The sequence below is a fragment of the Chiloscyllium punctatum genome, chromosome 34 (assembly GCF_047496795.1).
Source record: "Chiloscyllium punctatum isolate Juve2018m chromosome 34, sChiPun1.3, whole genome shotgun sequence".
In the NCBI taxonomy this organism is placed as follows: Eukaryota; Metazoa; Chordata; class Chondrichthyes; order Orectolobiformes; family Hemiscylliidae; genus Chiloscyllium; species Chiloscyllium punctatum.
Window position 1 is genome coordinate 54,643,123 of NC_092772.1, and position 12,500 is coordinate 54,655,622.

Below are 12,500 nucleotides of genomic sequence, written 5' to 3' on the forward strand. Positions count from 1 at the left end.
CCCACCGGTCCCCCACGCTCAAAATTTCCCAAGAAGGAAATAACCGGGAATGCTAGGGGAATCTAAATTGTTGGGGATTGGGGGAGGGGGGTGGAGTTGGAGACAAGGGCTAGGGAGGGTATGGGCTGCAGATGCTGGAGATCAGAGTCGAGAGTGTGGTGCTGGAAAAGCGCAGCAGGTCAGGCAGCATCCGAGGAGCAGGAGATTCAACGTTCGGGGTATAAGCCCTTCATCAGGAATGGGGATGGTCCAGTTATGATGTGGAATGTTAGACTGGGGTGGACAACAATTTAAAAATCACACAACACCAGGTTTAGTCCAACAGGTTTAATTGGAATTACAGAACAAACTCGATTTCCCAAACGAGACAGACGGGGAATATTTTGTTTGGAGAACTGATTGTTCAGATAACAGGTTGTTCAGATACCTGAGAGCTCAGATATCTGATTGATCGGGTAACGGATTGTTCGGATAACGGATTGTTCGGATAACGGATTGTTCGGACAACTGAGAGTTTGGAAAACCAATTGTTCGGACGACAGATGGTTCAGATCACTGATTGTTCAGACGTTTTTACAGGACCTTGAGATCCTTTGCGGATAATCCGAAATTTGGATAATTGATGTTCGGATAACCGAGATTGTTCTGTACTAGCTTTGAGAGTGCTGCTGTTGTATCAGGTAATAAGCTTCCTGATGAAGGAACAGCGCTCCAAAAGCCTCGTGATTCCCAATAAACCTGTTGGACTCTCACCTGGTGTTAGACAGAGAGTACATCTGGAGCGTGGCTAATACAGAGTCCAGTTCTGGTCACCCTGTTCCAGGAAGGATATGATTAAAGAGGAGAGGGTTCAGGAGAGCTGTCCCGGGAAGTTGCGGGAATGGGAGGGTTTGAGTTCTGAAGGAGAGGTTGGATAGGTCGGAACTCATTTTACTGGAGCCTCGAAGGTTACAGAGGTATGTAAAACCAGGAGGGGCAAGGATTGAACAGGAAGCAAGGGCGATGTGAGAGAAACTATTTCCACCCAGCGAGCGGTGAGGGGGCTGGGGGTGAGGCACTGCCTGGGGATGAGAGGGACAGGAGGAGGCAGGGTCAATAAAGGGGCACGGGGGGTGTATTTGGACAGGGATATGGGGAAATGGGCAGGGAATTGGGGCTAGGGGGATAGACCCAGCACGCCGGGCCGAATGGCCTCCGCCCACAAACGGTGACTTGGGAGCGGGCTAACGAGTGGGAGGGGGACGTTCTTGTTTACTGGGCGTTGGGTGGGAGGTGTGGGTGAGATTCATGGGCTAATCCCCTCGGGACCTCTGTCTCCCCACCCCCCACTCTCTCCAACAGCCCAGGAAATATGGTGGTGGCATTAGGAGACCCAGACTGGGCCACTTTCGAGGGCACAGAACAGTTCATAAAGGTGGACAATATCATCTGGCATGAAAAGTATGACTATTACACCCTGGACCATGACGTGATGTTGATCAAACTGAAGGTCCCCTGCATTTTCAACGACTACATTCAGCCTGTCAGACTGCCGACCAACTGCGCGGCTGATGGGACAATGTGCACCGTATCTGGCTATGGAAATCTCCTCGGATCTGGATGTAAGTCAGTGCTGAAGGAGTGGGCACTGTCGGAGGGTCAGTGCTGAGGGAGTGCCGCACTGTCGGAGGGTCAGTGCTGAGGGAGTGCCGCACTGTCGGAGGGTCAGTGCTGAGGGAGTGCCGCACTGTCGGAGGGTCAGTGCTGAGGGAGTGCCGCACTGTCGGAGGGTCAGTGCTGAGGGAGTGGGCACTGTCGGAGGGTCAGTGCTGAGGGAGTGCCGCACTGTCGGAGGGTCAGTGCTGAGGGAGTGCCGCACTGTCGGAGGGTCAGTGCTGAGGGAGTGCCGCACTGTCGGAGGGTCAGTGCTGAGGGAGTGCCGCACTGTCGGAGGGTCAGTGCTGAGGGAGGGCCGCACTGTCGGGGGGTCAGTGCTGAGGGAGTGGGCACTGTCACAGGGTCAGTGCTGAGGGAGTGGGCACTGTCACAGGGTCAGTGCTGAGGGAGTGCTGCACTGTCGGAGGGTCAGTGCTGAGGGAGTGCCGCACTGTCGGAGGGTCAGTGCTGAGGGAGTGCCGCACTGTCGGAGGGTCAGTGCTGAGGGAGGGCCGCACTGTCGGGGGGTCAGTGCTGAGGGAGGGCCGCACTGTCGGGGGGTCAGTGCTGAGGGAGGGCCGCACTGTCGGGGGATCAGTGCTGAGGGAGTGGGCGCTGTCAGAGGGTCAGTGCTGAGGGAGTGCTGCACTGTCGGGGGGTCAGTGCTGAGGGAGCGCCGCACTGTCGGAATGTCAGTGCTGAGGGAGCGCCGCACTGTCGCAGGGTCAGTGCTGAGGGAGTGGGCACTGTCGGAGGGTCAGTGCTGAGGGAGTGCCGCACTGTCGCAGGGTCAGTGCTGAGGGAGTGGGCACTGTCGGAGGGTCAGTGCTGAGGGAGTGCCGCACTGTCGGAGGGTCAGTGCTGAGGGAGTGGGCACTGTCGGAGGGTCAGTGCTGAGGGAGTGCCGCACTGTCGGAGGGTCAGTGCTGAGGGAGCGGGGCAATGTCAGAGGGTCAGTGCTGAGGGAGTGCCGCACTGTCGGAGGGTCAGTGCTGAGGGAGTGGGCACTGTCAGAGGGTCAGTGCTGAGGGAGTGCCGCACTGTCGAGGGGTCAGTGCTGAGGGAGTGGGCACTGTCGGAGGGTCAGTGCTGAGGGAGTGCCGCACTGTCGCAGGGTCAGTGCTGAGGGAGTGGGCACTGTCGGAGGGTCAGTGCTGAGGGAGTGCCGCACTGTCGGAGGGTCAGTGCTGAGGGAGTGGGCACTGTCGGAGGGTCAGTGCTGAGGGAGTGCCGCACTGTCGGAGGGTCAGTGCTGAGGGAGCGGGGCAATGTCAGAGGGTCAGTGCTGAGGGAGTGCCGCACTGTCGGAGGGTCAGTGCTGAGGGAGTGGGCACTGTCAGAGGGTCAGTGCTGAGGGAGTGCCGCACTGTCGAGGGGTCAGTGCTGAGGGAGTGGGCACTGTCGGAGGGTCAGTGCTGAGGGAGTGGGCACTGTCGGAGGGTCAGTTCTGAGGGAGTGCCGCACTGTCGAGGGGTCAGTGCTGAGGGAGTGGGCACTGTCAGAGGGTCAGTTCTGAGGGAGTGGGCACTGTCGGAGGGTCAGTGCTGAGGGAGTGCCGCACTGTCAGAGGGTCAGTGCTGAGGGAGTGGGCACTGTCAGAGGGTCAGTGCTGAGGGAGTGCCGCGCTCTCGGAGGGTCAGTGCTGAGGGAGTGCCGCACTGTCAGAGGGTCAGTGCTGAGGGAGTGGGCACTGTCAGAGGGTCAGTGCTGAGGGAGTGCCGCGCTCTCGGAGGGTCAGTGCTGAGGGAGTGCCGCGCTCTCGGAGGGTCAGTGCTGAGGGAGTGCCGCACTGTCGGAGGGTCAGTGCTGAGGGAGTGGGCACTGTCGGAGGGTCAGTGCTGAGGGAGTGGGCACTGTCGGAGGGTCAGTGCTGAGAGAGTGGGCACTGTCGGAGGGTCAGTGCTGAGGGAGTGCCGCACTGTCGGGGGGTCAGTGCTGAGGGAGTGGGCACAGTCGGAGGGTCAGTGCTGAGGGAGTGGGCACTGTCAGAGGGTCAGTGCTGAGGGAGTGCCGCATTGTCGGAAGGTCAGTGCTGAGGGAGTGCTGCACTGTCGGAGGGTCAGTGCTGAGGGAGTGCCGCACTGTTGGTGGGTCAGTGCTGAGGGAGTGGGCACTGTCGGAGGGTCAGTGCTGAGGGAGTGGGCACTGTCGGAGGGTCAGTGCTGAGGGAGTGGGCACTGTCGGAGGGTCAGTGCTGAGGGAATGCCGCACTGTCGGAGGGTCAGTGCTAAGGGAGCGGGCACTGTCGGAGGGTCAGTGCTGAGGGAGTGGGCACTGTCGGAGGGTCAGTGCTGAGGGAGTGCCGCACTGTCGGTGGGTCAGTGCTGAGGGAGTGCCACACTGTCGGAGGGTCAGTGCTGAGGGAGTGCCGCACTGTCGGAGGGTCAGTGCTGAGGGAGTGCCACACTGTCGGAGGGTCAGTGCTGAGGGAGTGCTGCACTGTCAGAGGGTTAGTGCTGAGGGAGTGCCGCACTGTCGAGGGGTCAGTGCTGAGGGAGTGGGCACTGTCGGAGGGTCAGTGCTGAGGGAGTGGGCGCAGTCAGAGGGTCAGTGCTGAGGGAGTGCCGCACTGTCGAGGGGTCAGTGCTGAGGGAGTGGGCACTGTCAGAGGGTCAGTGCTGAGGGAGTGGGCACTGTCGGAGGGTCAGTGCTGAGGGAGTGGGCACTGTCGGAGGGTAGGTGCTGAGGGAGTGCCGCACTGTCGGAGGGTCAGTTCTGAGGGAGCACCGCACTGTTGGAGGGTCAGTGCTGAGGGAGTGCCGCACTGTCGGAGGGTCAGTGCTGAGGGAGTGGGCACTGTCAGAGTGTCAGTGCTGAGGGAGTGGGCACTGTCGGAGGGTCACTGCTGAGGGAGTCCCGCACTGTCGGGGGGTCAGTGCTGAGGGAGTGGGCACTGTCGGGGGGTCAGTGCTGAGGGAGTGGGCACTGTCGGAGGGTCAGTGCTGAGGGAGTGCCGCACTGTGGGAGGTTCAGTGCTGAGGGAGTGCTGCACTGTCGGGGGGTCAGTGCTGAGGGAGTGGGCACTGTCGGAGGGTCAGTGCTGAGGGAGTGGGTACTGTCGGAGGGTCAGTGCTGAGGGAGTCCCGCACTGTCGGGGGGTCAGTGCTGAGGGAGTGCCGCACTGTCAGAGGGTCAGTGCTGAGGGAGTGGGCACTGTCAGAGGGTCAGTGCTGAGGGAGTGCCGCGCTCTCGGAGGGTCAGTGCTGAGGGAGTGCCGCACTGTCAGAGGGTCAGTGCTGAGAGAGTGCCGCGCTCTCGGAGGGTCAGTGCTGAGGGAGTGCCGCGCTCTCGGAGGGTCAGTGCTGAGGGAGTGGGCACTGTCCGAGGGTCAGTGCTGAGGGAGTGGGCAATGTCGGAGGGTCAGTGCTGAGGGAGTGGGCACTGTCGGAGGGTCAGTGCTGAGGGAGTGCCGCACTGTCGGGGGGTCAGTGCTGAGGGAGTGCCGCACTGTTGGAGGGTCAGTGCTGAGGGAGTGCCACACTGTCGGAGGGTCAGTGCTGAGGGAGTGGGCACAGTCGGAGGGTCAGTGCTGAGGGAGTGCCGCACTGTCGGAGGGTCAGTGCTGAGGGAGTGCCGCATTGTCGGAAGGTCAGTGCTGAGGGAGTGCTGCACTGTCGGAGGGTCAGTGCTGAGGGAGTGCCGCACTGTTGGTGGGTCAGTGCTGAGGGAGTGCTGCACTGTCAGAGGGTCAGTGCTGAGGGAGTGCCGCACTGTCGGAGGGTCAGTGCTGAGGGAATGCCGCACTGTCGGAGGGTCAGTGCTAAGGGAGTGGGCACTGTCGGAGGGTCAGTGCTGAGGGAGTGCCGCACTGTTGGTGGGTCAGTGCTGAGGGAGTGCCGCACTGTCGGAGGGTCAGTGCTGAGGGAGTGGGCACTGTCAGAGTGTCAGTGCTGAGGGAGTGCCACACTGTCGGAGGGTCAGTGCTGAGGGAGTGCCGCGCTCTCGGAGGGTCAGTGCTGAGGGAGTGCCGCACTGTCGGAGGGTCAGTGCTGAGGGAGTGGGCACTGTCGGAGGGTCAGTGCTGAGGGAGTGGGCACTGTCGGAGGGTCAGTGCTGAGAGAGTGGGCACTGTCGGAGGGTCAGTGCTGAGGGAGTGCCGCACTGTCGGGGGGTCAGTGCTGAGGGAGTGGGCACAGTCGGAGGGTCAGTGCTGAGGGAGTGGGCACTGTCAGAGGGTCAGTGCTGAGGGAGTGCCGCACTGTTGGTGGGTCAGTGCTGAGGGAGTGGGCACTGTCGGAGGGTCAGTGCTGAGGGAGTGGGCACTGTCGGAGGGTCAGTGCTGAGGGAGTCGGCACTGTCGGAGGGTCAGTGCTGAGGGAATGCCGCACTGTCGGAGGGTCAGTGCTAAGGGAGTGGGCACTGTCGGAGGGTCAGTGCTGAGGGAATGCCGCACTGTCGGAGGGTCAGTGCTAAGGGAGCGGGCACTGTCGGAGGGTCAGTGCTGAGGGAGTGGGCACTGTCGGAGGGTCAGTGCTGAGGGAGTGCCGCACTGTCGGTGGGTCAGTGCTGAGGGAGTGCCACACTGTCGGAGGGTCAGTGCTGAGGGAGTGCCGCACTGTCGGAGGGTCAGTGCTGAGGGAGTGCCACACTGTCGGAGGGTCAGTGCTGAGGGAGTGCTGCACTGTCAGAGGGTTAGTGCTGAGGGAGTGCCGCACTGTCGAGGGGTCAGTGCTGAGGGAGTGGGCACTGTCGGAGGGTCAGTGCTGAGGGAGTGGGCGCAGTCAGAGGGTCAGTGCTGAGGGAGTGCCGCACTGTCGAGGGGTCAGTGCTGAGGGAGTGGGCACTGTCAGAGGGTCAGTGCTGAGGGAGTGGGCACTGTCGGAGGGTCAGTGCTGAGGGAGTGGGCACTGTCGGAGGGTAGGTGCTGAGGGAGTGCCGCACTGTCGGAGGGTCAGTTCTGAGGGAGCACCGCACTGTTGGAGGGTCAGTGCTGAGGGAGTGCCGCACTGTCGGAGGGTCAGTGCTGAGGGAGTGGGCACTGTCAGAGTGTCAGTGCTGAGGGAGTGGGCACTGTCGGAGGGTCACTGCTGAGGGAGTCCCGCACTGTCGGGGGGTCAGTGCTGAGGGAGTGGGCACTGTCGGGGGGTCAGTGCTGAGGGAGTGGGCACTGTCGGAGGGTCAGTGCTGAGGGAGTGCCGCACTGTGGGAGGTTCAGTGCTGAGGGAGTGCTGCACTGTCGGGGGGTCAGTGCTGAGGGAGTGGGCACTGTCGGAGGGTCAGTGCTGAGGGAGTGGGTACTGTCGGAGGGTCAGTGCTGAGGGAGTCCCGCACTGTCGGGGGGTCAGTGCTGAGGGAGTGCCGCACTGTCAGAGGGTCAGTGCTGAGGGAGTGGGCACTGTCAGAGGGTCAGTGCTGAGGGAGTGCCGCGCTCTCGGAGGGTCAGTGCTGAGGGAGTGCCGCACTGTCAGAGGGTCAGTGCTGAGAGAGTGCCGCGCTCTCGGAGGGTCAGTGCTGAGGGAGTGCCGCGCTCTCGGAGGGTCAGTGCTGAGGGAGTGGGCACTGTCCGAGGGTCAGTGCTGAGGGAGTGGGCAATGTCGGAGGGTCAGTGCTGAGGGAGTGGGCACTGTCGGAGGGTCAGTGCTGAGGGAGTGCCGCACTGTCGGGGGGTCAGTGCTGAGGGAGTGCCGCACTGTTGGAGGGTCAGTGCTGAGGGAGTGCCACACTGTCGGAGGGTCAGTGCTGAGGGAGTGGGCACAGTCGGAGGGTCAGTGCTGAGGGAGTGCCGCACTGTCGGAGGGTCAGTGCTGAGGGAGTGCCGCATTGTCGGAAGGTCAGTGCTGAGGGAGTGCTGCACTGTCGGAGGGTCAGTGCTGAGGGAGTGCCGCACTGTTGGTGGGTCAGTGCTGAGGGAGTGCTGCACTGTCAGAGGGTCAGTGCTGAGGGAGTGCCGCACTGTCGGAGGGTCAGTGCTGAGGGAATGCCGCACTGTCGGAGGGTCAGTGCTAAGGGAGTGGGCACTGTCGGAGGGTCAGTGCTGAGGGAGTGCCGCACTGTTGGTGGGTCAGTGCTGAGGGAGTGCCGCACTGTCGGAGGGTCAGTGCTGAGGGAGTGGGCACTGTCAGAGTGTCAGTGCTGAGGGAGTGCCACACTGTCGGAGGGTCAGTGCTGAGGGAGTGCCGCGCTCTCGGAGGGTCAGTGCTGAGGGAGTGCCGCACTGTCGGAGGGTCAGTGCTGAGGGAGTGGGCACTGTCGGAGGGTCAGTGCTGAGGGAGTGGGCACTGTCGGAGGGTCAGTGCTGAGAGAGTGGGCACTGTCGGAGGGTCAGTGCTGAGGGAGTGCCGCACTGTCGGGGGGTCAGTGCTGAGGGAGTGGGCACAGTCGGAGGGTCAGTGCTGAGGGAGTGGGCACTGTCAGAGGGTCAGTGCTGAGGGAGTGCCGCACTGTTGGTGGGTCAGTGCTGAGGGAGTGGGCACTGTCGGAGGGTCAGTGCTGAGGGAGTGGGCACTGTCGGAGGGTCAGTGCTGAGGGAGTGGGCACTGTCGGAGGGTCAGTGCTGAGGGAATGCCGCACTGTCGGAGGGTCAGTGCTAAGGGAGTGGGCACTGTCGGAGGGTCAGTGCTGAGGGAGTGGGCACTGTCGGAGGGTCAGTGGTGAGGGAGTGCCGCACTGTCGGTGGGTCAGTGCTGAGGGAGTGCCACACTGTCGGAGGCTCAGTGCTGAGGGAGTGCCGCACTGTCGGAGGGTCAGTGCTGAGGGAGTGCCACACTGTCGGAGGGTCAGTGCTGAGGGAGTGCTGCACTGTAAGAGGGTTAGTGCTGAGGGAGTGCCGCACTGTCGAGGGGTCAGTGCTGAGGGAGTGGGCACTGTCGGAGGGTCAGTGCTGAGGGAGTGGGCGCAGTCAGAGGGTCAGTGCTGAGGGAGTGCCGCACTGTCGAGGGGTCAGTGCTGAGGGAGTGGGCACTGTCAGAGGGTCAGTGCTGAGGGAGTGGGCACTGTCGGAGGGTCAGTGCTGAGGGAGTGGGCACTGTCGTAGGGTAGGTGCTGAGGGAGTGCCGCACTGTCGGAGGGTCAGTTCTGAGGGAGCACCGCACTGTTGGAGGGTCAGTGCTGAGGGAGTGCCGCACTGTCGGAGGGTCAGTGCTGAGGGAGTGGGCACTGTCAGAGTGTCAGTGCTGAGGGAGTGGGCACTGTCGGAGGGTCACTGCTGAGGGAGTCCCGCACTGTCGGGGGGTCAGTGCTGAGGGAGTGGGCACTGTCAGAGGGTCAGTGCTGAGGGAGTGCCGCACTGTCGGGGGGTCAGTGCTGAGGGAGTGGGCACTGTCAGAGGGTCAGTGCTGAGGTAGTGGGCACTGTCGGAGGGTCAGTGCTGAGGGAGTGGGTACTGTCGGAGGGTCAGTGCTGAGGGAGTCCCGCACTGTCGGGGGGTCAGTGCTGAGGGAGTGCCGCACTGTCAGAGGGTCAGTGCTGAGGGAGTGGGCACTGCCAGAGGGTCAGTGCTGAGGGAGTGCCGCGCTCTCGGAGGGTCAGTGCTGAGGGAGTGCCGCACTGTCAGAGGGTCAGTGCTGAGAGAGTGCCGCGCTCTCGGAGGGTCAGTGCTGAGGGAGTGCCGCGCTCTCGGAGGGTCAGTGCTGAGGGAGTGGGCACTGTCCGAGGGTCAGTGCTGAGGGAGTGGGCAATGTCGGAGGGTCAGTGCTGAGGGAGTGGGCACTGTCGGAGGGTCAGTGCTGAGGGAGTGCCGCACTGTCGGGGGGTCAGTGCTGAGGGAGTGCCGCACTGTTGGAGGGTCAGTGCTGAGGGAGTGCCACACTGTCGGAGGGTCAGTGCTGAGGGAGTGGGCACAGTCGGAGGGTCAGTGCTGAGGGAGTGCCGCACTGTCGGAGGGTCAGTGCTGAGGGAGTGCCGCATTGTCGGAAGGTCAGTGCTGAGGGAGTGCTGCACTGTCGGAGGGTCAGTGCTGAGGGAGTGCCGCACTGTTGGTGGGTCAGTGCTGAGGGAGTGCTGCACTGTCAGAGGGTCAGTGCTGAGGGAGTGCCGCACTGTCGGAGGGTCAGTGCTGAGGGAATGCCGCACTGTCGGAGGGTCAGTGCTAAGGGAGTGGGCACTGTCGGAGGGTCAGTGCTGAGGGAGTGGGCACTGTCGGAGGGTCAGTGCTGAGGGAGTGCCGCACTGTCGGTGGGTCAGTGCTGAGGGAGTGGGCACTGTCGGAGGGTCAGTGCTGAGGGAGTGCCGCACTGTCGGAGGGTCAGTGCTGAGGGAGTGCCGCACTGTCGGAGGGTCAGTGCTGAGGGAGTGCCGCACTGTCGGAGGGTCAGTGCTGAGGGAGTGCCGCACTGTCGGAGGGTCAGTGCTGAGGGAGTGCCGCACTGTCGGTGGGTCAGTGCTGAGGGAGTGTCGCACTGTCGGAGGGTCAGTGCTGAGGGAGTGCCGCACTGTCGGAGGGTCAGTGCTGAGGGAGTGCCGCACTGTCGGAGGGTCAGTTCTGAGGGAGCACCGCACTGTTGGAGGGTCAGTGCTGAGGGAGTGCCGCACTGTCGGAGGGTCAGTGCTGAGGGAGCGGGCACTGTCAGAGTGTCAGTGCTGAGGGAGTGGGCACTGTCGGAGGGTCACTGCTGAGGGAGTCCCGCACTGTCGGGGGGTCAGTGCTGAGGGAGTGGGCACTGTCGGGGGGTCAGTGCTGAGGGAGTGGGCACTGTCGGAGGGTCAGTGCTGAGGGAGTGCCGCACTGTGGGAGGTTCAGTGCTGAGGGAGTGCTGCACTGTCGGGGGGTCAGTGCTGAGGGAGTGGGCACTGTCGGAGGGTCAGTGCTGAGGGAGTGGGTACTGTCGGAGGGTCAGTGCTGAGGGAGTCCCGCACTGTCGGGGGGTCAGTGCTGAGGGAGTGCCGCACTGTCAGAGGGTCAGTGCTGAGGGAGTGGGCACTGTCAGAGGGTCAGTGCTGAGGGAGTGCCGCGCTCTCGGAGGGTCAGTGCTGAGGGAGTGCCGCACTGTCAGAGGGTCAGTGCTGAGAGAGTGCCGCGCTCTCGGAGGGTCAGTGCTGAGGGAGTGCCGCGCTCTCGGAGGGTCAGTGCTGAGGGAGTGGGCACTGTCCGAGGGTCAGTGCTGAGGGAGTGGGCAATGTCGGAGGGTCAGTGCTGAGGGAGTGGGCACTGTCGGAGGGTCAGTGCTGAGGGAGTGCCGCACTGTCGGGGGGTCAGTGCTGAGGGAGTGCCGCACTGTTGGAGGGTCAGTGCTGAGGGAGTGCCACACTGTCGGAGGGTCAGTGCTGAGGGAGTGGGCACAGTCGGAGGGTCAGTGCTGAGGGAGTGCCGCACTGTCGGAGGGTCAGTGCTGAGGGAGTGCCGCATTGTCGGAAGGTCAGTGCTGAGGGAGTGCTGCACTGTCGGAGGGTCAGTGCTGAGGGAGTGCCGCACTGTTGGTGGGTCAGTGCTGAGGGAGTGCTGCACTGTCAGAGGGTCAGTGCTGAGGGAGTGCCGCACTGTCGGAGGGTCAGTGCTGAGGGAATGCCGCACTGTCGGAGGGTCAGTGCTAAGGGAGTGGGCACTGTCGGAGGGTCAGTGCTGAGGGAGTGCCGCACTGTTGGTGGGTCAGTGCTGAGGGAGTGCCGCACTGTCGGAGGGTCAGTGCTGAGGGAGTGGGCACTGTCAGAGTGTCAGTGCTGAGGGAGTGCCACACTGTCGGAGGGTCAGTGCTGAGGGAGTGCCGCGCTCTCGGAGGGTCAGTGCTGAGGGAGTGCCGCACTGTCGGAGGGTCAGTGCTGAGGGAGTGGGCACTGTCGGAGGGTCAGTGCTGAGGGAGTGGGCACTGTCGGAGGGTCAGTGCTGAGAGAGTGGGCACTGTCGGAGGGTCAGTGCTGAGGGAGTGCCGCACTGTCGGGGGGTCAGTGCTGAGGGAGTGGGCACAGTCGGAGGGTCAGTGCTGAGGGAGTGGGCACTGTCAGAGGGTCAGTGCTGAGGGAGTGCCGCACTGTTGGTGGGTCAGTGCTGAGGGAGTGGGCACTGTCGGAGGGTCAGTGCTGAGGGAGTGGGCACTGTCGGAGGGTCAGTGCTGAGGGAGTGGGCACTGTCGGAGGGTCAGTGCTGAGGGAATGCCGCACTGTCGGAGGGTCAGTGCTAAGGGAGTGGGCACTGTCGGAGGGTCAGTGCTGAGGGAGTGGGCACTGTCGGAGGGTCAGTGGTGAGGGAGTGCCGCACTGTCGGTGGGTCAGTGCTGAGGGAGTGCCACACTGTCGGAGGCTCAGTGCTGAGGGAGTGCCGCACTGTCGGAGGGTCAGTGCTGAGGGAGTGCCACACTGTCGGAGGGTCAGTGCTGAGGGAGTGCTGCACTGTAAGAGGGTTAGTGCTGAGGGAGTGCCGCACTGTCGAGGGGTCAGTGCTGAGGGAGTGGGCACTGTCGGAGGGTCAGTGCTGAGGGAGTGGGCGCAGTCAGAGGGTCAGTGCTGAGGGAGTGCCGCACTGTCGAGGGGTCAGTGCTGAGGGAGTGGGCACTGTCAGAGGGTCAGTGCTGAGGGAGTGGGCACTGTCGGAGGGTCAGTGCTGAGGGAGTGGGCACTGTCGTAGGGTAGGTGCTGAGGGAGTGCCGCACTGTCGGAGGGTCAGTTCTGAGGGAGCACCGCACTGTTGGAGGGTCAGTGCTGAGGGAGTGCCGCACTGTCGGAGGGTCAGTGCTGAGGGAGTGGGCACTGTCAGAGTGTCAGTGCTGAGGGAGTGGGCACTGTCGGAGGGTCACTGCTGAGGGAGTCCCGCACTGTCGGGGGGTCAGTGCTGAGGGAGTGGGCACTGTCAGAGGGTCAGTGCTGAGGGAGTGCCGCACTGTCGGGGGGTCAGTGCTGAGGGAGTGGGCACTGTCAGAGGGTCAGTGCTGAGGTAGTGGGCACTGTCGGAGGGTCAGTGCTGAGGGAGTGGGTACTGTCGGAGGGTCAGTGCTGAG

At 63.3% G+C, this 12,500-nt stretch overlaps 2 protein-coding genes across 2 annotated transcripts in view; both read left to right on the forward strand.

Moving 5' to 3' along the window:
* Positions 1-12,500, forward strand: part of LOC140458864 (uncharacterized) — an 861,596-nt gene that overhangs the window by 276,120 nt on the left and 572,976 nt on the right. The window lies entirely within an intron of this gene.
* The window catches only part of LOC140458963 (trypsin-3-like), a 32,273-nt gene that overhangs the window by 2,451 nt on the left and 17,322 nt on the right, over positions 1-12,500 (forward strand). The window contains 1 exon segment of the mRNA XM_072553699.1: positions 1,342-1,601. Within this exon segment, the coding sequence (XP_072409800.1) occupies positions 1,342-1,601 (260 nt within the window).